At 64.6% G+C, this 23552-nt stretch overlaps 1 protein-coding gene across 1 annotated transcript; it reads right to left on the bottom strand.

The window, feature by feature from the left end:
* Positions 1–68: 68 nt before the first annotated feature.
* Positions 69–22450, bottom strand: NHSL3 (NHS like 3). Its single transcript, XM_068172962.1, is given in 8 exon segments — positions 69–867; positions 1095–3956; positions 4042–4158; positions 4526–4643; positions 5724–5779; positions 5984–6139; positions 22182–22425; positions 22427–22450. Coding segments are annotated over 8 exon segments (3585 nt in total). The 5' UTR covers positions 22436–22450; the 3' UTR covers positions 69–844.
* Between the last annotated feature and the right edge of the window lie 1102 nt (positions 22451–23552).

The following is a 23552-nucleotide window of genomic DNA, read 5'->3' as shown; positions in this document are numbered from 1 at the left end:
TCCCTGGAGCTCAGCAGCACCAGAAGGGAGCTGCAACCATAAACCAGGAAGAACAGGAGGCAGCAAGCTTCGGTCATCATTTTTACCAGCCAGGTACAGAGCTCTGAGCAGCTACTCGGCGGCAGAGGGTCAGTTGCTTTTGGTTTGGTTTGGGTTGGTTGGGTTTGTTGTTTGGTTTTTGTTTTGTATTTTTTACAATCAAAGAAATCAAAATGTGACCCAAGTTTACAGAAAGAGAGTCAAGGCTCTACCCCAGAGCCCAGTGCCATCTCGAGGGGCAACCAGGCCCTTCCCCTTGCCGGGCAGTGGCGAGTGGCCAGAGCCAGTGCTGGCCACGAGCCCCTCTTGCCTTTCCATCAAGAGCCAAAGCCCTGATCCCTCCCATCCAGCACCTCCATCCCCTCCTGTTCCTGTTTGCATCCCCCCAGGTGCTGTAGTGGCCAAAGCCTTCCCATTCCCTTGTCCAAAGTGCTTCCATTCCTCATGGGCCTGTCTGGCCAGCAGCGGTGGCTCCAGCTCCGGTGTCTTCGGCCCCCAAACTCTTCTGGGTGTGGCTGCTCAGCTCCACACACCCACACCAAGCATCAGCTTGGCAGGGAGGAGATGCTGGCTCTGGGCACGGGCCTTGAGTCCAGTAAAAAAAAAAGCAAAATAAAGCTGTAGTACTTAGGAAAGTGAAACCAACACCATTTTTGCATAAATATCATCAAGGCCGTGGAGGCTAAGGCTGTTTGCTTCCTGTATTAAGTTAGTTGCCAGTTCCACACTCGTCTGTTGACCTGCCCAGGTCCCTGAGAGATTTGGATTCCTGTCCGTGGGGGCTCCAGTCCTGCAGTGTCATCCTTCAGGCCGTCTCTCCCCGTCTGTCTGCAAAGCAGGAGGAAAGAGCCCATCAGCCACCCCGAATCCCAGCTTCCTAGAGCCCTACCAGGCTCTGTCCCTGCTGTCCCAGTGCCTCCCAGCTGGAACACAGCCCAGGAGCCATGCTGGGTGTCCTGCCTGGGCGTTTATCCCATGGGAATGTATAGCTCAGGATCCTGAGCAGCGAGGCTGAACCTCCAGCAGCATCATCCCGTGGCTCCCACCCCACGTACCTTGTGCAGGGTGGCTCTGAGCCGGCGGCTTCGTGCCGTTCCTGCCCTCCGTCCCCGCCAGCTCGCTCTTAGTCCTGCTCTCCTCCACCTTGGCTTCCCCGTCCAGCAGCGGGGAGCCCAACGCCTCTGCCCCCGGTGCCTTTGGGGAAGGAGCCGGCCCTGAGCCAAGCGAAGGCTTCTTGGCTACTGGAGGGGGGATCTTGCCGGGTTTTCGCTGGGCTTGTGCCTTTCCGGGGCCCTGCGGGGCGGCAGCAGCCGGGGCTGCCGAGCGCTGCCCCGAGAAATTCATCAGCTCGGCCACCAAGTTCCTCTTCAGGTCGGCCTGTGCCTCGGGGGACGAGGCCGTCTCGATCACCAGCTTCCTGGAGCTCTTGGCGAAGATGAAGCTGGCGGTGGAGGCCGGCGATTTGTTCCTGGGGGACAGCTGCCCATCCCCAGGGGGCCCCTCGGGGCCGGGCTGGGCCGCTCGGCCGCCTGGCGGCTTCTCCGTGGCCTCTCCGGAGGCCAAGGCGGCGGCCTTGAGGTGCACAGCATGGTGGAGCTGCTTGGAAGGCACCACGTCTTGGGCAGGAGGCGGCTGCCGCGTGGACAGCGAGCGCCGGACGGGCTTCTGGGGAGCCGGACGCTCCTCGGGCCCGGCTCCGGCCCCGGCTCCGGCCGCGGCCGCCGGCTCCACGCTGACGGAGCGCAGCCGCACCATCTGCAGCAGCGAGGGGGTGACGATGGGCAGGCTGGCGTCCTCCTTGGCCGCGGGGCCGCTCTTGCTCCGTGACACCGGCTCCTTCTTGGCCTCCGCCCGGGGGCCGTTGGCCGCCTTCTTAAGGCTGATTTGGGGCGGCAGGGCCAGAGCCGAGGGCGGCGGGAGAGGCGGCGGTGGCGGGGGCACGGAGGCCGTGGGAAGGGGCTCGGCAGGGCGTGGAGGCTGTGGAACCCCGGTGGGTGGCTCTTGCTGCTGAGATGGTGAAGAAGCAGCCCCCGGGCTCGGTGTTGCCATCTGCCCGTCCACTGGGGCCGAGGTGGCATCGGGCAGGCTGGAGAGATAGGATTCATCCGGAGGGGGGAAGTCTGCCATGGACAGGTCGTGCTCCTCGGGGGTTGGCGGCGGTGGCGGGGGCCAGGCGGTGTCAGAGGGGGTCTCACTGCTGGTCTGGGAGCTCCCCTCCACCTTCTTGGCCGGCGGGGGAGGCGGGTGGTAGGCAGGCGGCGGTGACGGCGGCGGGGACTTGCCGTTGGGCTTGGTCGAGGGCTCCTGGCCGGCAGTGCTGGGCGCTGGGGGGGTTTGTGAGGGCTGGAGGGGGCCGGCGGGGGCCGGGGGCTGCTGGGGCTTGGTGGGTGGCGGAGAGAAGGGAGCGGGAACCTTGGGGTGCGGTGGGATGATGAACCGGTCTGAGCGACCGGTCAGGGCCTCGGGGGGGGTCGGGTCCGAGGCCGAGGAGGAGATGGAGGTGAGGGAGGAGGACACGGAGAGCGCAGGCGACTGCAGGGAGCAGACCCGGTCCGGCTTCTGGGGCTGAGATTTGCCCGGGGACACAGCTGGGGGTCCCAACCCCTTGGTGGGCAGTGTGGGCGTCCCGCTCTGGCTGGAGTAGCCGCTGGAGGGGGACATGGTGCGGTCAGACCCATCGGGGCAGCTCCACTTGGCCTGAGCTTGGGGCTCCCTCAGCACCACCGTCACGCCGGGGCGGCCCCGAGGGGCCTCGGGGGAGCTGGCGCCGGCCAGGCTCTCGGAGCGGAGGCTGCTGGTCTCGCTCAGCGATGGGGAGAACACCTCATCCTCGCCCGTGGGGCTGAAGGGCTCGGGGCGCGGGGACCAGGGCGCGCTGCTCTCCCGCTGGGGCCGGCGGTCGGGCCTGGGGGGCAGCCCCAGCACCTTGAGCTCCCCGTCAGCCTTCTGGTGCAGCGAGTAGGTCCTGCGGGGAGGGGCCGGGGGCTTCTTCATCTTCCTGAGGGAGACGCTGCGGGCGGAGGAACGCTCGCTGGCCAGGCTGGCCGTGTCCGAGCCCTCCGCCTGGCTGCTCGTGCTGTAGGCGGGGGACGCGCGGCCACTGCCCACGGCCAGGAGCCCGGGGACTGCAGGGGCAAGGCCGGCAGCGGGCTTGGAGCACGAGCTGGCGAAGCTGGTGGAGCTGTAGATGCTGATTTGGTCGGCGTCGGAGCGAGCTGCCGCATCCGCCTCCCCGTGCGGCCCCGCCTCGGGCTGCCGGTGCTCGCAGCCACCCTGGGAGGAGATGGTGGAGCTGTTGGAGACGATGGTCTCCGTGGACTGCGAGTGGCTCCAGTTGTCGCTGGAGGAGGAGGGCTCGCGGCTGCGGGGGCTGCGCTCCGAGAAGCGGGACAGGGAGCGCACCGAGGCCGGGCTGGACGACACGAGGCTGCAGCGGCTCAGCGTCCGCACGCTGCTGCTCGTCAGGGCCACCACATCCACCATGGGCGGCAGGATGGCGTTGGGGATGATCTTGGACATGTAGGTGCCCTGGGGCGAGATGGACATGACGGGGCCGACCAGCATCTCCGGGGGGTTGGCGTAGGTGGTCATGCCCGGCACGGCCAGCGACTTCGGCCTCACCATGGGTGACAGCTTGGCCGCTGTCTTCCTCCCCACCAAGCTGTCGTCGTAGTAAACCTTGTTGATGTGCTTCTGCAGGGCTGCATCTGCCTCCTCCAGCACTCCCAGGCAGACGCGGGCGCCGCCGGCCACGGGCAGAGGCTGCAGCTTCCCGTCGATGGTGGGGATGCGGACGGCATCGCCGGACACCTGGCCCCCGTTCAGCAGGGGCTGCCCTGCCTGGCTGTCCCCGTGGCCCGCTGGCCCTCGCCCATCCACCTCGGGATGTCCCTTGGCTCCCTGGCCGTTCCTGAGACCTGGGAGCAGGGAGAGATGACCTCAGCGTGATCCCAAGGCAAGGCAAACAGATCCTAAAAATCACCCCTTGCCCCCAAAGCTTACCCAGCTCCTTATGGACGTGCTGGGGGATGCCCAGCACCGTCGTCCTCCTCTCCTTCCTCTTCTTGCCAGCCCTCTCTGAGGATTTGGGAAAGGAGTCGTGTGGTCGGAAGGTGGAACCTACAAGAGATGTGAGAGGGTCCATCTGGTGTGAGGGGGAGCCCTGGCCAGGGTATCCCCAGTGTCCCCAATATCCCCAGCACTTCCCACTGCCAGAGGTGCTCTGGGATAAGCCAGGCTCAGGCACTGGAACGGCCCAGAGAGGCACCAACCAAACAGTCTGCGCAGGGAGGAGATGGTGTCTGTCTGTCTGTCCATCCCCCTCGCCCAGCCCCAATACTCTGACTCAGCCAGAGCTGCTCTCATTTCTCCCAAGGGCCCCCAAATCTCTGTGCTGGCTCGTGGCCACACCGAGGCGGAGCCCAGCTCCCTGCCACACTCCCCAGCCCCGCTGGCGAGCCCCCGTCCCACAGCCCCAGCCGGGTACCTTTGCGCTGGATCATCTCGGAGCGGATGGAGAGGGCATCCTCAGAGGTGCTGTCCGTGGCACAGGAGGCTGCCCGGGTCCGGAAGGACAGGCTGTCATCCTCCGAGGATGCACAGGACTGTGGGGACACAGGGGGCTCAGCAGAGCCCGGGCTGCGGGGACGGAGCTACCCGGCCCCGGCCAGGCCCCTTCCCCGCCGCAAACTGACTCTGCAGCCGAGACAAAAGCTCTTCCAAGGGCCAAAGGCTGAGTCAGCCACGCCGGCATCCAGAGTCCTCCCACCAGGAGCAGGGCTGGGAGCATCCCCTGGGACCCTGCAGGGCTCTGTAGCCCCCCGGAGCACAGGAGAGACGGCGCTGGTGCGTGCAAGGAGCACCTGAAGGAGCTGCCAGGCTCGCCCCCGTGCCAAGCCCAAAATGACTCTGTGGATGTTCCCAGCCCGGCTGTGCCCCAGAGCCCAGGGCTGGAGGGCTGCCATGGCTGGGAGAGGGGCGTGGGACAGGGACAGGCAGGATCCCCAGCACTCCCTGGACACAGCCCCATGCTGGACACGGCTTCCTGTGTCCCCATCCCTCCAAAGCACCCCTGGCACAGGCAGAGGTTGGGATGAGACACTTCAGAGTTAACCTGACCTCACTGCCCCCATGGCTCTGCCCATCCTGGGGTTCCCAGTCCCCCACTTCCAAGGGGTTAAAGGGGCTGAGAGCCAATGAGAGGCAGCAGCTTGAGCAAACACACGTGGGTGAGGCACTGGCAGCAGGGTCAGAGCCCAGGGATTGCCAAAGCTCAGCTTGGCCAAAAGAGGGAGAGTTTCTCCTCATCAGCAGCCAGGGAGGGGCACAGGCACTGGGCTGGATATGGCCAAGAGTCCCCATATGCCACCACATCACCCCTCCTCAGTCAGGGCTCCCAGAGGACACCAGTGAGGAAGGGACAGGGGGACAGAGGGATGCAGGCACAGGGGGAGCCCCAGCAGAGCTCCACAGGGCAGAGCAGGACGTGCCACGGCTGAGGATGGGGAAAACAGCTCGTCATGGGGCAAAGGGGACAACACCAAGGGACACACGGCCAGTTCCAGCCCCACATCCCCCCTGGACATGGTCCTGCCACCTTGGCTGGTTGTCTGTCTGCCCCCAAACACCACCCAGAGAGGACAGAAGTGCCCTCACCCCCAGGAGCACCACTTGGCAGGTCTCACCTGGAGGCTGCTGGTGTCCCCGTGGTCCCAGGCACTTTTGGTCTGTTTCTGCTTCTCTGTGGAGGGAAGAAAGAAGATAAATCCCTCCAGGGGATCTGGAGGAAGCAGCTGCCGAGCTGGCAGTGCCCCCTGCACAGCCCAGCCACCAGCACTGGACTCTGGTCAGCCCCGTGCACCGCCCACACCGCCTGGCCAGCCAGGAGCTGGGGACAGCCCTTCCACCGTGTCCCCAAGGCCACCCTGGAGCTGGGGACACCTACCCTGGTGTTGCAGGGACTTCAGCCCCTGCTGGGCCTGGTTGTGCAGCTCCTCCAGGTGCGGGGGCCGCGTGCTGGGGAAGAAGACGTTGTCGGGACATTCCTCGCCCGCCGTGTACTGCACGCTCAGCCGTTTCTCGCCCTCGCCCTTGGCAGCGCCTGTGGGGACAGTGGGGTCAGCTGGGCTGGGGGGGACACGGCCACGCTGCCACCAGTGCGTCCCAACCCACAGGCAACGAGCACCGGGGGGTGACAGCCACCCCGGGGTGACGTTATCCCACGCAGCTCCAAACCGGGCGCTGGAAACACCGAGAGAAATCCCATCCCATAGCTCGGCCCGGCCGGTCGATATTCTGGAGCCAGGATGTCTCTGCTGTTTTTCTCCCTGGGATGTGGGACCACCCTCCTTCCCCAGCGCCTTCGTTAGGAGCTAACGAGGCGGTGAATTGTGTGGGGCTGGGGCAGCTGAGCAGGGAAGGGTCAGCACAGGAGGGGATTAAATGGGGATGGATCAAGGATGACTTTCCCTTCGGAGCACTGCATCATTCCCAGGCCTTGCTCATCACCCCAAGAGCAGGGACTCCCCCCATGCCCAGGCAGGCTGGTAACTGCACAGAAGAGAGAAACTGAGGCACATCCAGCGGCAGAGATCCCAGAGGACCCGAATCCCTGCTGCGAACCCCGCTGGATGCTGAACACCCCTGGGGAAGCACGGAGCCTCCACTCCCTGCCTGGCAGCCCCCTCCCCACAGCCACCACCTGCAGTGCCCATGGCCAGGGGCTACCCTGGCATCACCCAGCCCTGGCATCACCCGGCCCGGGCACTGCAGCACCGTGGCACAGCCCTGCCCTCTCCTACCCACACGCCTGAGCGAAGCCTCAAACTCTTCCTGCCCAGAAAAAAAAAAGCAATTTTGAGGAAGGGAAGGGCGAGCGCAAGAAACCGTCGGGGCTGGCGGCGGCATCTCGGGGCACCTGCTGCTCGGCATCGCCAGCAGCACACACCACCCCTTGTCCCCTGTGCTCCCCGTGTCCCCGGTCCCCTCAGGGCCAGCCCAGGCAGGCGGCGAGGCAGCCGTGCTCTGTCTCCAGCACACAAAGGAGCAGGCCTGGAACAATGGAGCCTGCCGCCCTGCCGCCATGCCGGCCTCTGCCTCCGCCAGCACCCGCGGTGTGAGCGGGCAGCGGGGCACGGCCCGCCCGGCACAGCGGGTGCTGCCACACGGATCCCCCGTGCTGGTGCAAAATCCCTGCAGGGGACACAAGACACCCACAGCCCCCCCACCATCATGTTCCCAATCCCCTTTTCTCCCCCAGTTTCGGCAGCCCCTCGCCTGACGCCCCCCAAACGCTCTCGGAGCTGCCTTGGGGGGAGAGGAGCGCAGTGATTTATTCCGGTAACTTCGCGGCGGGAGAGGCCAGGGCTGGGGTGACCTTCCCTGCCCTCCCCCGGGGATGGCAGCCCCCCTGCCCGCTGCGGGTGGGCGAGCACCCCGGGCCGGGCCGGGGGGTCCCGGCGGGCAGGGGTTGTGTAAGGACAAGGCTCTGCTCCCTGCCTCCCTCCCTGCCCGCTGCTCACTCACCCTTCTTCTTGAAGAAAGCCAGAAGCGAGGAGAGGTTCCTGCCCATGAAAACCACCATGGTGGCCGGGGAGAGGGTCTGGTCCCCAGGGAAGGGGGGCTCCGCCGCCCCCCGAGGAGGCTCAGCCTATTGTGCCGAGGCTGCTCTCACCCGGCGTGTGCCGGCGGGGCGGATGCCGGCGGCCCCCAGCTCCCTCCCTCCGTCCTCATCCGCACGGGCGGGAGGATGCTCGGCCAGGCGAAGACGCTCCGGCGCAGCTGCTTGCGAGCAGGGAGCAGCCTGACCCGGGGACGGCTGCGCGGTGGCAGGAGGGGACAGCCCCAGGCAGGAGGGGACAGTCCCAGGCAGGAGGGGACAGTCCCAGCTGCGCCCACCGCGCTCCTCGGCCGCGAGAGAAGGAAAGAGGGGGCCCCTCCTCTGGCCCCCGGCTCGCTCCCCCCGGGCCTCCCGCCTCCTCCCACGCACAGCACAGACCACAGGGATCTGTTCTTCCAGGCTCGGGGCCAGCATTTCCCCTACTCCTCCCTCTTGGACCCCTGGGACTCCCCAGGACCCTGCTGGGCACAGCAGCGCTGCAAACAAGTTGCTCGCTTCCACAACAGTTCGGCCAGCTGGGAGGAACCGGGAGGCTTTTGCACCTAGGCTGTGTGACACAGCACAGTGTCACATTCCCCATGCCAGCCTGTCCCCAGTGCCCCTCCAGGACCCTGCCAGGAGAGCCCCATTCCTGGCAGGGAACACGAGCCAGGACGGGGCAAAGGGTGTTTGTCCTTAGGGACAGGGCTACGTCACGGTCACAAGGGCTGGCAGCACCGGGGGAAAACCAGGTCTGGGACCAGTCTAACCAGTAGCTCCAGCCGCTGCTGCGGAGGCAGGTGAAAGCAGGGGCAGAAATGCCAGGCGGTCACACAGTGGCACTGCCCTGGCACTGCCGGTCACCGTCCCCACCATGGAGGTGCTCCCAGGGCAGTGCAGTGGGTGCCCAGCGCCTCTGGGAGCTCCATCCCCCCCATTTACAGGTGTTTTACCCCAAAAGGGGAACAGCACCCAGTGTTTACCCAGCAGGCAGCCGTGTCCTTGTGCCAAACCCTCTGCCCCTGCCTTGCAGCTCCCCACAGGCTGTGCCCAGGGTTTGTTCCAGCACCATGCAGCATGGGCTCACCCAGTGCAGAGTGCCAGCAGGCCCCAGGCAGTGACTGTGCAGCCCAAGGGACAGTTTGACCTTGTGAAGGGCATCTCTGTGTCCCCAGCCAGGCAGCTCCGGGCTCAGCGAGGATTTCTTCCCTGGAATTCCAACACGGCCATGGCCCCAAACACCAGCAGCTCCCTGGCTGTGCCTGAGCCAGCACCTGCTCCAGCAGGGGCAGGAGGGGTCCTGTTGCCCACACGCTCCCCCAGAAGGTGCCGGTGGTGGTGGGCAGACGTTCCCCAGCTCTTTCCACAGCACAAGTGGAAAAGGGACATAATTAAAGGGCTGAGGATGCACAAAGCAGGCAGCCACGTGCTGAGCTGAGCACTGCCCTCTGCTCTGGGCAGCCTGTCATGAGCCCAGAAAGGGCCACGGGCAGTGGCAGCCGGCAGGAGCACTGCTCCCAGCTCCACAGGGAAGGGTCCAGCCTTGCAGCTCTGCCCACAGAGATGGGACTGCAACAGGGCCCTCTTCATGGCACCAGGAGCTCCCCCAGTAAAGGGGCACAGCCCCTCCTGTGCTGCTGGTGCAGGGCCCAGGCACAGCTGAGCTTGGGCCCCACAGGTCTGCTGATGGCTACACAGGTGGAAGCTGCTTCCAGGGCTGTGAGGACATTCCCAGGTGCTGGCAGACAGCCTGGCCCTGCTCCACCTTCCTGCCTGTGGCCCATTGCCCACACAGAGGACCTGGAGAACATCCCACACTGATGGAGACGTGTCCCTCTCCAGTGTGACACCACTGAGGAGGAGCTGCAACCTCCCAAAAGATAATCCAGGGCTGAGCCAGGGCACGACGCTGCCTGGCCACGGAGGAGCCTCGTGGCAGCCTCCGCTTCTCCCACTCCCTGTGACCTTCGCTACCTCATCATCCTCACCCAGCCAGCCTCACCCCGGCTCTGTCAACACACGGTGAAATCTGCTAGAAACAGGGGGAATCCAGGAGGGGGAGAGCCCCGATGCTGCAGCAGAGGCTGCAGGTCCCCGTGGGCTGGGGAAGCCGCTGCAGCTGCAGCCGCTGCCGGTAGCAACACGCCCGGTTGGAGCCCGGTTGGAGCCGGTGTCGGTGTCGAGGCCCCTGTGCATTCCTTGCGGTGCATCCCGGATCACCCGGTGCCCTCCGGGCTCAGCTGACACACGTGCCTTGGCCACACGTGGCAGCGGGATTCTCCCAGATAAGGGGACAGGCACCCTCTCGAGGATGGGCTCCCCAGCTCGGAGCTGGTACCTGCTGCTGCCCGTGCCAGGGATGCTCCGGAGGGAGCAGAGCATCCCTGGAGCAAGGCACAGGAAGGGACAGGGAGCCCCAAACACCTGCCTGAGACAGGCTGGAGGTACCAGAGTGGGAATGGGAAGGGCTCCACAAGGGCTGAGACCCCACAGGGACACGGCCAGGGCCGCCCAGCCCGATGCTGCAAACAGAACTCGGTGCTGGCTCAGCTCTCACTGTGCTGCTCTTCACCTGGAGAGAGCCAGCGGAGAAAATCCCAGCTCCTGTCCCCCTCCTCGCCAGGCCTGTGCCTCCTGCGAGCAGCAGGTTTGGCCGGGCTCGGCTGCAAACATCCATCTCTGCCTGCTCGGCACTGCCCCGACTTGCCTGCTCCGCGCACGGCGCGGGTCCTGCGGCTGCAGCAGCAGCTCCCTGCCCGCCCCTCCACCGCCACTGACTCACCGCCGAAAAATGGGGAGGAGGGGGAGCTGCCAGGCGGGCGGGAAGGGGCTGCGAGGTCCCCAGGGGACCCCGCCTGTGTCCTGCTCTCAGCGCGGTGGAGCCTTTGCCAGCGAGAAGCCCCCCTGCCCCACGGGGTTGGTGCTCTCCCGCCGCTCTGGGGGTCCCTCCCAGCATCACCCAGTCCTGGGGACAGCTCTGGTTGCCAGCTGCCACCACGGGCATGGATAACACCAGTGGGGTGCACCACGAACCCCATTCCTGGGATCTCCGTGGAGCTGTGCTCCAGTATCACAGAATATTCTGGTTTGAAGGGACCTTATCCAGCCCCTCTGCTCCAGCACCCTGTCCCTCTGCTCCCTTTGCAGCCTTCAACTCTTTAGGGTGTCTGGGAGCCCCTAAAGACAACCAACCTGTTCCCCAAATCCTTGCCTCAGCACAGGATCCACGCCCTGGGACACGCCAGGGGACCCTGAGCACTCCAGGCAGGGTAAGAGCACAATAATATTGACAGTGGCTCTGGCCACACAGCCCCTGCTGCCAGCCTGCCCTCGGCCACACCTGGGGGGCTGCTTCAGCCAGGAAAACATCTCCACCGAGCAAATAAACACCGCCCCATCCACGCTGCTGGCTCGGCTCTCAAACACGATCCCACGCAGAGGCTGAACTAAAATTAATTTCAACTGGGAAAACAAACTTGAATGGTTTTTTTTTTTTTTTCTTTTCTTCCTCTAAATCACAGCGCAGAAAGCTGCCTGGTCTCACCTCGGTGAGCCAGCAGGCCCTGGAGAAGGAGCTGGTGCAGGGTGAAATCCCACTTGGAGCAGAGCCGTGGCTCCAGTCGCCTCCAGCCATGGCTGCTGTCATGACAGGAGCACTCAGGGTTGTGCAACGGGCCCTGACCTCGCTGCTGTCCCACACTTGCCCCACAGCCAGCCCTGAGGTGACACAGAGTGTCTCCTGCTCCCTGAGTTATCCCAGACCCGGGCGAGGGGCTGACAGCGGGGGGGGTCCCGGGGCAGAACCACCCCAGCGCCCGGCTGTGCCTCATTCCCAGCCCCTGCAGCAGCCCCGCGAGCCTCCATCCCACCACGTCCCCACCCCGCGCTCGTCCCCTCCCGGAGAAGCCACCAAACTGGTTTGAAGGTAAATAACAACCTTCCCCAGCAGGAGCCGGATCCGGGCGGGAACATCCCAGCTGGGGAGCGCAGGGCGGGAGAGGGAAAGAGACACGGGGCCGCAGAGGGTGACACCGGTGGCACTATGACCAGGGGTGGGCCAGCAACACCTCCTCCTTCCATTCTCCAGAGCTCTGTCACTCCCTGGTGCCCTTCCCTCGGTGTCTCCAGCTCCCACGGCGCTCCGGGCTGGCTGTCCCCCGGCCCGTGCCGTCACGCCCGGTGTGGTTTGCAGGGCACCCGGGTGTTCTTGCCACGGCAGGGGCGTTGCCTGTCGCAGCAGGCACCTGGCTCCACGCAGGAGCAACCCCGGCAGACGGATTAAGGACAAGACGTTGCAGGTTTTTTCCGTGCACGGATCCCCCGTCCTTGCAAGCAGCACCCAGCCCCGCTCCCGCCCCGCGGGGCTTTTCCAAGGAAACGCTGCGGAGGTGCCGAGCCTCCCACGGAGATGGACACGGCCATGTGGGATCAGGGAGAGTTTGCTGCCACCAGGATGGGGTGGGGGATAACCCAGAGGCACAGGGCAGGTCCCATCCCTGCCTCTCGGTGACGGGAGCGTGCCAAGCCGGCACGGCACGGCATGTCAGAGCCGAGAGCTGCGGCTGCTGCCTGCCGGGGACAGCCGCGGATCGCCTCCTCCCCTGCTCCGGGAGCGGGAGGGGGCACCGGCAAGGGCTCGGATGTCCCGGACTCAGCAGGATGCTGGCTGGCGGTGCCTGGAGGAAGCGCCTGTGTAAATCTCGGCGTGTCCCCCGCCGGGACCGGCCCCTGCTCTCATCCGCCTCCCGGGTGTTTGCGGAGCCGGCCCAGCGTGGGTCTGGCACGGAGAGAGGCTGCAAAGGAGAGAGCTCAGAGCCCACACTGGAGCTGCCCCGCAGGAGCCGAGACTGCCGAGGGGCTCCACGGCGGCTGCTGCTGCTGCTGCTGGGGACGTTCACAGCCACAGTCACCCCTGGGGAATTCGGATACCCAATCCCTGGAAGTGTTCCACGCCAGGTTGGGGCAGCCTGGGACAGTGGAAGATGTCCCTGCCCATGGAGTGGAACGCGATGAGCTTCAAAGTCCCTTCCAAATCAAACCATTGCATGATTATTTTCCCTGCGAGCCGCTCCAGAGGCCACCGAGGGGACGCGGGTGCCGGGTGACCCCGCACCCAGAGCTCCGCGGCGGCCGCAGCCGCATCCCCGCTGACTCCGCGGGGCGCAGCCTGGCCAGCAGCCACGTTCCTGCGCCCTGACTCAGCAGGGCCCGGCGGGGAGTCCCGATAAGGAGGCGATAAGAGGCTTCGGTCTCCCTGGGGCTCAAGGACCTTCCCCGGCATGGACGAGCCCGGCGACGAGAGGCTGGGGATGCCCCCGGAGCAAGCCAGGCCCCGCTCTGGCACGGGGAAGTGGGCACGGGGTGCGTGGGTTTGGCACTGGTGGGCAGAGTGGGTGGGCTCAGCGGCAGAGCCACCCCGGAGCCCTCGGCTGTGCCCACCCTGTCGCTGGGCACCCCTGCTCTGTCCCCTCAGCACCCAAAGGCGGTGCCCACACCTCTGCACACATGGCACAAGCACAGAACCACCTGCCGGCGCCTGCCCGGGCCTGATGCGCCAACAACCGGGCACGGCAGGGCCAAATTAATCTTCCAGTCACCAGAGAGACAGGAACTGGGGACACTGGTCCAGCCGCCCGCCATATGCAATTATTCTCCAGCCCAACATGCAGAGGCACCCGGGGTCTTGCAGGGGGACACGGCAGCGCCGGCGGGTGCCGGCACACCCTGCCCCCAGCCGGTGATCCCGGCTGCGCCCTCCGAAACGCTGAAGCGACACAATGCAAATTCTTTGGCTTTGTGGCCGCCGCGCCGTTGCCATGGAGCCGTCGCAGAGAACAAACACAACTCGCCCCATGTTTTCTCAGCACCTTCCACCCCACGGCCTTCGGCCCCAGAGCCAGCCCTCGCCTCCCGGGATCTGCCCCGGCTGTGTCAGTCCCACATCCCGCCCATTCCAGGGCATCCAAGATGCAGTAGGGCTTTCCCAGGCAGCCTTGGGGAAGGGTGGCACGGTCCTGGTTCAGGATGGACACGGGACACCCAAGGCTGGCAGGGGATGGAGAGGAGATGGAGGTCTGGGCAGGAGTGGCACGTGGAAAGGGTGAGGATGTGCCGGGGACTGCAGCCAGAGCCCAGCCTGGCCGGTGGCACCGGGCCCTTCCTGCATGGAGAGCACGACCAGAGAGGCAGAGAGGAGCCTGCAGCCACCCGGTGAGGAGAGGAGGATGGTGGAGAGTCTGCAGTGAAGGAGATGCTGTCCCAGCATGGCCATAGGTGATGTGTGACCTGCTGCCTCAGTTTCCCCAGGCACCGAGCGGATGTTCTCAGCCAGGACATTCCAGCACCCTCTCCCTGTGCACCTGCGGGGTGTCCCCATCCCAGACCCCACCTCTGGGATGGTTTTGCTCCGAGTGGTGTCCCCAGAGCTGTGCAGAGTTGACTCCAGGCCCTGTTTACCCTGAGCACTGCTGGGCTCCCACACCTGGGTGGCTGCTGCCCATAAAGGGAAACAGGGCAGGAGGGACAGCAGGGCCCAGGACCCCACAGAGCTGGTGGGGGAAGGAAAACCCCCCCAGTTACCCCTTGGTCCTATGATCCTGCCCAAACACCTCCCAGGGTTCCTCCTTGCCTCAGGCTGGGCTGGGGACACAGGGACACTTTAATGACACCAGCGGGGGAGCCAGCAACCCCGGGATGGGGACGATGCTACTGCGAGAGACCTTCCCTGCTGGCATCACCCTGCTCTGGGGGAGGGAGCTCACCAGGCACCCCACGGGGTTCACTGTTCTTGGTGTGGGACCCCTTTCCCTGCTCCTCGTCCCCGCAGGAAAGATCTCGACCCCTGCCTCCTGCTGGGCTTTCCAGCGGCATCCATGGAGACGGAGCATAAAGCAGCTGGGCAATCGGTGTGTGGACAGACGGACGGACAGACAGACAGACACGCGCAGGGAGAGGGGAGGACGGCGGGGGAGCAACCCCTGCAAACACTCCCAGATCCACCGCTCCCCGCGGCACAGCGAGAGAAACCGAGGCACGGGATGGGAGCGGGGGGCCGGGGAGGAAGGCGACGCTGGCAGCGCTGGGATCCCACTTGGAAAAACAAATCAGTAACTAATTCAGCTGATCCCGTCCTGATAGCGCGGCCAGCCCACGGCTGCTCCCCGGCGCGCCGGCACAGCCCTGCCTGCAGCCAGGGGGGCTCCCGCAGCCCCACACTGGGCTCGGGGGCTGATCCTGCCCCCCCAGCACAGGGAGGGCAGAGCCAAGCCTCCCCTCACCCCCCGCTCCTGCCCAGCCCGGCAGAACACCAGCGGCGAACTTTCCCAGCGCGACCCCTTCCAAGTCCCCGAGCGGGGACCCCCGCGCCCCATCCCCCGCCAGCCCCGCGGCTCCTACCTGCCCTCGGCTTCCCGGCACGGCCGAAGGGCCACGAGGAGCCGGGCTTGGTGCCCGCCGGGCTCCTCTTGCGGTGCGCGTTGCCCATGAGGCCGCTCTCGCCTCCACCGCGGCCGGGTGGAGGGGACCGCGGTGCTACATGGCCGAGCCGAGCGGGCTCCGGCGTGGCCCGGGCGGCCCCGGCAGACGACGGCTCTCAGCCGCCGGTTCCCATCGCTCCGGCCCCGGCGGAGCTGAGCGCTCGCAGGCGGCCGTGCCGGAGCCAATGGTACGGGCAGAGAGGAGGGGCCTGCCGGGATCACCCGGCGGATCGCACAGCACCCTCCCAGCCCCATCCCTCCGGCGGGGATGCCTGGGTGATACAGAGAGGCTGAGCGGGCTCAAGGAGCCGCCCCGGTGGCCAAACATCCCCGAGCGCTGCGAGAGCAGCGCAGGGATCTCGCCTCCAGCCGCTCTCGCACCTCCCTGGAGTTCGCCACGCTGCCACCACCGCTTCTGGCTGTCCCCAGCTCCAACAGCCGCCGCTACAACCCTCCCCACCTCGGTGGGTTTTGGGGACGGGGAGACCTCACCCAGCCCGCCCAAGGTTAGGACAGGACTACCAAGGCTGGAGCAAAGCGCCCGAGGCCAGGGGCTGGGTCCTGCTGCTGCCCAAAGTCAGGGCGAGCACCCGCATGCCAGCCCCACGCAGCCTGGCGTGGGTGGCAGCCCCTGCCGCCCTCCCCACGGCCACTCCTGCCTCTCGGGCGAGTCACGAGCACGTTGCTCACACCGTCCCGTGCCCTCCCCGGCTGCACCTCGGCCTCTCCCGGCTCCAGTCCCTGCTCCAGCAGCAGTCAGGGCTGGCAGGGGACAGGCCACGGGAATTGCTGCTCCAAGAGCTGCCCACACCGCCCGGACAAGCCCCTCCACGGCCCCTTCCTCAAGGCCACTTTTCCCTCCTGATTTTTAATTAGAACATTAAATGCTGCGAGGGCAGGGAGGGGTCAGCCAGGCAGGCAGTGGTGGGCAATTCCTGCTGGCAATGTTTATGTTCCTCAGGTGATTCATCAAAGGCTGGGATAAATAGGAAGGAGGGTTTTGTGGGAAAGGCACAAAACCGGGGAGGTGGTGCAAGAAAGAAAGGAAAAAATTAAAGATCAACCAGCAGCTTTGTCCTGACCTCCCAAGGTGATCAGCACCGAATTAATCTTTGGACTTCAGTCTTCTCCCCAGCAATGGAAATATTGATGGTTCAGCTCCTCACCAGCTTGGTTGGGTGCCCAGGGCACGCTCAGCTGGGCAGAGACTGTCCTCGTGGGTTTGCTGCCCCATCTGCTGTGGGAGCTGTTAAAGAGATGAGGGGATCCAGTGGGAAAATATTCCCTGTTTTCCACTCCTGGCTGTGCCCCGTTCACAGGACAGCCTTTCCACCTTGGGGCAGCGGGGATGAAACAAGGCCTTGGTCACAAGGGCAGCAGATCAGAGGTCTCTGCGTCAGCCAGGGGCATCTCCAGGCTGGGACCTCCCAGCATCCCCGGGATGTCCATCCCAAAACATGGGGTAGACATGCTCCTCAGACCCCTCCGCAGTGCCCCAGGGGGCTCCTCTGCAGCCACCCAGAACAAACCTCCCGGTGCAGCTCTTGCGTTCCTCTCCCCGGGAGAAGCAGAGAGGCTGGAGCCTGCCCCAGATCCAGGGAGACACTTCCCCCTCCACTCCCAAAACAGACGCCCTCTGTGCCAGCACTTGCTCAGGGAACGCGGCCACCGAGGCGTCGCCGCCCCCAGGCACAGCCCGGGATGTGGCAGAGCTCGGGGAGGGAGCCAGCCCCAGGCACCCCGCGGAACCCACGTGTGCCAAAAATACCGAGTGGCTTCTCTGAGCTGCAACAACTGTGATGGGGTAACTCACAGCCACGTGGAGCTGAGCTCCAGCTCCTCCTGGGCCTCGTGGTTCTCAGTCCCTGCCGAATCTGGGGGGCTGGGAGCAGCATGGGGGGCTCCAGCATCCTCACAGACCCCACTGAACTGCCCCATTGCTGCCTCAGGGTACAAACCCCCTGAAATCCTGAGAGCAGGGCAGGCGTGCTCTCATCCTGCATCCAGACCTGGTTGGTGTTGCTGTGAGCAGAAATCCTGCTCAGGGAGCCTGGGGAGTGGGGACAGCTGAGCACCCCAATTCCCTGCTCCCTGTTAGAACCTCAGTGCAGCCCAAAGGGGAGGGGAGGGGAAGGAGGGGAAGCATCCTCAGCCTCCCCAGCACATGAGAATGGGGAGCTGGGGGCCAGAGATGCTGATTCCAGGCAGAATCTCTTCTCCAGGCCAGAAATCCCTGGTTTTATTTGCTGAGAGAACTCTGATAAGAACTTGGAGCAGCAGAGAAGCTGTTCATGAGATACAGATCTAGTCAGCGCAGCGTGACTGCCCCAAGCACATCTGATCTCCCCAAAGTCACACATTCCCTTGGTCAGAGCAGCCAGTGCAGGCATGGGGACCCCTCTGTGCTGTCACAGGGGACAGATCTGTCCCTCCTGGTGTTCTATCCATCCCTCCTGGTGCTCTATCCATCCCTCCTGGTGCTCTATCCATCCCTCCTGGTGTTTCACCCCCTCCTTCTGGAGTTTTCTAAAGCTGATCCCATCTCCCAGCAAGCACAGAGCAGGAGCTGAGCTGCCTGAATGAGAAAGGAATTCAGCCCTTGTTCCCTTCACGGGGAAGTAAAGCTCAGCGAGGCAAAGGTAACACAAAAACCCCACTTGAGATCCCCAATCATTAACAGAAATACATAACCAGAAGGGTTTCAAACGATTTCCTGCTCCAGCCGGAGTCCAGGCCGGCTCTGCTGATGACAGGTCCAGCTCCAGCCCACAGAGGTGGAGGGAGCCCAGCTCCCTGCTCAGGGTCAGGTGGATTTTATCCATGCACAGCACGACCGGCCCAAGGCTCCAGCTCCTGCTTGGCAGGGAAATGGTTTTTCACTTCATCCTTGCCCAGCTCTTCACCTTCCAGCGGGTTATGTTCCCATCGCTGCCAGAGTCAGAGTCAATGATGATATTGTCTTATGAAACCAGACCTCCCTTCCACGGGGGAAACATGACCCCGCTGAAATAGTTTTATCGGATCTTATGGAACGTTATTCTCAGGAGTAATTCTTCCAGTTGTCTCCAGGTGGAATAGCTGTGGTTGCAGACACACCTCTCTTTGTTCGCCGGTGCCAGGCCAGGCCAGCCAGGGGATTCCTGCTGCTCACATTTTCTGAAGTGTCACTCTGTGCCTCTGGCAGATTAGCAAACTCATTCCCACACACGCACGGAACAGTCCCCATGCCTCTCCCCTCTCCTTTGAGCTGACAAGCTCAGGGCTAAATGCAAGCCCTGTGTTTACACCAAACCCGCGCGTGGCAGCAGAGGATGGAGGAAATAATTGTCCAGGGAGATTCCACAGCTCAGCCCCACATTTCCTTGAGGGCTCAAGTGCACCCTGTGGCATCAAATGTCACCAGCGCAGAATCACAGAATTATTAAGGTTGGAAAAACCCTCCAAGATCATCAAAGCCAATCTGTGATCCAACCCCATCTTGTCAACCAGCTCAGAGCACTGAGTGCCACATCCAGCGGTTTCTTGAACGCCTTCCAATGCTTCAAAACTCTTTCCATGAAGGAACTGAGCACGGTCCCCACCAGAGCTCAGCCCCTCCACCCTCTGCTCACCCCGCACATGGCAAATCCCCAGTCCCAACAAGCATTTGCTGCTGTTACAAAGCAGCTGTGAGCATCAAAAGCTTTATTTTTAACATTACTATCCCCCACCCCAGTCAGGAAATCATTGCTGCTGGACTAAGCCGGCATCAAAAAGGGAAAAAAAAAAGTCAACCCTAATTTAATATTTCTGGAACATCGATTCCTTTACTTCATCAAGGAATTAAGAGGAATGTTGTGAAAGCCGGATAAAGCAGCAGCCAAAAAAAAAAAGACTAAAAGCACTGGACCCCGGCACCAGCTCATCCTTCATCCCAGAGCTGTGTTTACAACTCTGCACCCAGAAATCCAGCCCAGGGAATGGCAACAGCCGGGCACCCCAAATCCTCGCTCTGTGTCTGACCCTTGGCACAGCCCAGCTGCTCTCCCTGCCTCAGCTGCACCCCGGGGCTTCATCACTCCTCTGCCTCCGAAGGTTATTGTGGAAATAAACACGGCTGGAATGGCGAGGTGCTGGGATTCCACCTGCAGCCAGCAGGGCCCATCCACCAAACAGGGCAGAGCATCCAGAGGATGCAATTCCAGCTGGGATGGAGCCATCCCCCCACTCCCAGAGCCGCTGGCGTCCCCCGGAGAGGCGGCTGATGCTCGCCCAGGAGCGGGATTACGGAGCCTTTCCTCACAGCTCAGCTGTTTGGGCAGCCAGAGATGGGATTGCTGATAGCCTCGGGACCCAGGGGACTGATCCGAAGTGGAAATGCTCTCATCCTCCCTCTGCCGTGATTTCAGTGCTGAGCAATGCCGGCCTCACCAGCGCCCACAGCGGAGCAGGCAAGATGCTCAGGAATGAGCCCTGACCCACGTGCCCTGGGATGAATTCTCTCTCTCCCATCCCTCGGAGCCATCCTACTCCCCCTCCCCACCGCCAGGGTGGTCAGGCATGCCCTGTCCCAAATCCATGGCCAAATCCACCTGCGGGAAGGGCGGGGTGATGGGGAACTGCCGGCTCCGGGCCTGATCCCAGCCCCACGCGGACACAGGGAAAGCTGAGGGCACTCAGAGCCTGCCGCAGCTCTCCCTTCTCCCCCTCCCACAGCTCCCAGCTGATGTTTGGAAAAATTCCCAGCTGGTCCCGCTGCACGAAGGCTCGTGATGTCTGCGGCAGGGCCAGCGCTGCCTCCGGGCAGGTCAGAGCCGCGTGTGGCACAGCCGATGCCGCCGGCTCCAGCCCCCGGAGAACACCCGGGGCTAACACTCCTTCCTTCCCACAGCCCAGCCCAGCATCTTGAGGCACCGTGACCCCCATCCTGCAGGGAAACGTTACCCCCATCCCACGGGGATGGATGCCGGTAACCCCGGCGTGTGCTGGCGGCGTCCCGAGGACGCAGCGGCCGCAGCGGAGCCGGAGGCGCTGGAGCAGGGAGGGGTTCCTGGCGTGCTCTCCCTGCTGGAGCTGCACGGGGAGGGTGATTCAGTCACGCAGGCAAGCTGCAACCGCTGCACATCCGCGCTGCTTCTCCCGGCACACCGCGGGGAGACACGAGGGAATTTGGGGCACCTCCCATCCCACGGGATGGAGGCGCTGGAAAAAGCGCAGCCCAGAGGGGAAGAGTCCCCCGGGTTGGGGCACTGAACGGCCCCTCCACCACCAGCACGGGCTGTGGGCACTCAGGACAGCTCTCCCGATGGGACAGCAGGGTGGCAGTGCAGCGACAGAGCCCTGGCTGGCACGAGCTGCCACAGCAAGGTCCCCAAGCCGTGACCCTGACAGGCCGTGACTTGGCATTTTGAGGATTAGCTGGTGAACGGTACAACTTCAGGGAAAAAAAAAAAAAAAAGGAAAAAAAGGCCTGGCAGAGCTGCTGGGGGCGTTTCTGCCGTGAAGAGGAACATCACATGCTCCGGCACATCTCGTTTTTTCTGCTCAGGTTTCAGTGCTGGGCTGTGGCAGTGGTGTCCACACACGGAGGGCTGGGAAGGAACCACCAGCAGCATCCGATGGATCGGCCCAGGAGAGAGCTCAGCTCTTCCCAAGCCTCTTTTCCCTTTCCATGGCCACTCCTGTCCTATCACAGATCCCCATGTGCTTCTCCAGGCAGCATGCAGGCTTGGATGCCTGGAGATTCACTCCCTGGAGCAAACTGAGGAAGAAAGTCCCAGCTGGCAGCATCCTGCTGCGCTCGGGTGCCACAGGAGAGGCCTCTCCCTTGGCAAAAGAGCCAAAACATCCCTGCCAGAGGTGCCCGCAGGGAGGGCAGGGGCGTGACACAGACGGTGTCCCCAACAGTCTGGGGTGGGACAGGTTTTTGGGGTGATACCTTCCTTGTTGGGACATCTATGACTGCCAAAAAAGCGCTGAGGAGAGGAGCATGACCAGACAAGCCAGCACCCATCGCTCTGCCAAAGCTCCCTGGCTGAGCCCTTGGGTCCCCAGAACAGGGCTCCAGGATGGCCAAGAGAGGGGACCCAGAGCAGCTTTCCCTGCAGGATTGTCCTGGTCAAGCTGGCAGGGACGTGACTGGGCTGTGGAGGCAGCAGCCACGACCGGGCCGGGGTGAGGGCCCTATCTGGGCCAGGAAGGGCCACACCTGGAGCACGCAAACACCCTGCCCAGGAGGAGGAGGTGGAGGAGGAGGAGGAGGAGGTGGCAGCGGCTGGCATCCCTCCAGATTTCCCTCAGCCCCAGTGACCTTCTGACTCAGCGCAGGGAGAACCTACCCAGTGAACCGGCACCAGCCCTCGGGGCCGGGCGAGATCGCGCCAGGGACTGCCGGATCCATCCTGCTGCCACCACAGCCGTGGCCACCGTGGCCCCCATGGCCACCGCCACCATGGCCACCGCCACCACCGCTGCCACCTCCTTCCCCCGCTGCAGCCACCCCTGCTGCCACCACAGCCAGCAACTCCACCCCACCTGGCCACCACCATGGCCAGCACCTCTGCCCCTCCTGTGCCCCCTCTTTAGCCACGTCCATGGCCACCACCTCAACTATTCAGCCACCATGGTGACCCCTCTTTGGCCGCCTCCAGGGTCAGCAGCCTGACCCTCCTTGGCTTCCACTGTAACACCTCCTCAGCCACCACCTTGACCTCTCCTTCACCACCTCCATGGCCACTGCTGTGACTCCTCCTTGGCCACTGCCACAACGCCTCAGCCACCACCCTGAGCCCTCCACAGCCACAACCTTATCCCTCCTTGGCCACCATTGTCAACGCCACACCAACACCTCCTTGTCCACTTCCACAGCCACCACTCAACACTTTCCCATCACTCCAACACCACTGTGGCCACCACTGTGACCCCTCCTTAGCCACCACCGTGGCTAAGGGTGGGACAGGCTTTTAGGGTGAAAAACCTCCTCGACACCTCTTTGAGCAGCTCCCTGAAATCTCCTCGTCCACCTCCACTGTGACCACCACCGTGACCCCTCCTTAAGTGCCACCGTGGCCACCTCCCCGCCCGCTCCTCACCTGGTCCCTCCGTCCCTGCCGAGCTGCTGCCGTCCTTGGGCGGCCGCCGCCGGCCCCGGAGCCAACTCAATGCCCGGCGCAGCGAGTTCGCCCGGGCCTTCTTCCGCCGGGGGGGAGCCCCGGGAGCCCCCGCCGAGCCGCCGCCGCCCCGCTCCGGGTCCCGCTCGCCGCCCGCCGCAGGTGCAGCCCCGGCGGACATGGCCACGGCGGGCAGCGCCCCGCAGCGCCCCGCAGCGCCGGCAGCCGCTGCCCATAGGGCCGGGCCCGCCCGGCTCGGCTCGGCTCGGCTCGGCTCCGGCTGCAGCCCCGGCCCCGCTCCGGGCTCCCGCCGAGCGCCCGGCGCCGACGGAAAGTTTCTGTGCGGGGCGGGGCCGGGCTGCGGGAGCTCCGCCCGCACCGGCCCCCGCCCCCCTCGCCCGCAGGTGGCCCCGGGGGCGTGGGGACCGGGGACCCTCCCCTTGGTGCCACCGGGGTCACTCCCGCGGCTGCCGGAGCTCCCCGAGATGTTCTTCCCGTTCCCCGGTGGGTCCCGGCTTTGTCCCCTCGCTCTCCGCGCGGGGGCGGGGGGCGGTGCGGGGACAACGGGGGTTGATCCCAGCCCTTGGGACCCTCTGTTGTCCTCGCCCGAGGTGCTGAGCATCAGCGGGAGACAGGCGGAGGAAAACCGGGAAGCACCCGAGCGGGAGCGGAGCGCGGAATTCCAGCACCGTCATCCCCGGGGCGGCGTCCCGCTCATCCCCGGGGGGGCTGGCCCTGGCCCTGGCCCTGGCCCTGGCCCTGGCCCCAGGAGAGAAGCCGGAGCTGGCAGCCGTGTCCTGCCCTTGCCCTCCCGTCCCGCAGCCGCCACCGGTTCCTCACCTGATGGCCCCGGGGGTGACACTCGCCCTGTCACCGCCCGTGGCAGCACCCAGGGGGACACGGTTCTCCGACTCGGGCACACCTGAGGCCACCAAGACGCTGCCTGCAGCCTGTGCCACGCTGCTGCTTGCTGCTGATAACAAATCAGCTCCTGAACATGGAATGACACAGCGTGAGGGGGGAATTCAGCCTCCTGGCGTGGCTCTCCAGGCTCTGCCTGAGGCCGGGAGAGCACCAGGAGCTGCCTGGGAGAGGCAGCGGCTCTGGGAAAGGATTTCACCACCCAGTACAAGCTGGCGTTGCTCAGGAGCATGACCACTCCAATCTGATCTAGATTAGATTTCAGGAAGAAATCCTTCCCTGTGAGGGTGGGCAGGCCCTGGCACAGGATGCCCAGAGAAGCTGTGGCTGCCCCTGGATCCCTGGCAGTGTCCAAATCCAGGCTGGACAGGGCTTGGAGCAGCCTGGGACAGTGGGAGGTGTCCTTGCCCATGGCAGGGGGTTGGAACAAGA

Source organism: Anomalospiza imberbis, chromosome 25 (assembly GCF_031753505.1).
Source record: "Anomalospiza imberbis isolate Cuckoo-Finch-1a 21T00152 chromosome 25, ASM3175350v1, whole genome shotgun sequence".
In the NCBI taxonomy this organism is placed as follows: domain Eukaryota; kingdom Metazoa; phylum Chordata; class Aves; order Passeriformes; family Viduidae; genus Anomalospiza; species Anomalospiza imberbis.
This window is presented reverse-complemented; position numbering and strand designations above follow the sequence as displayed.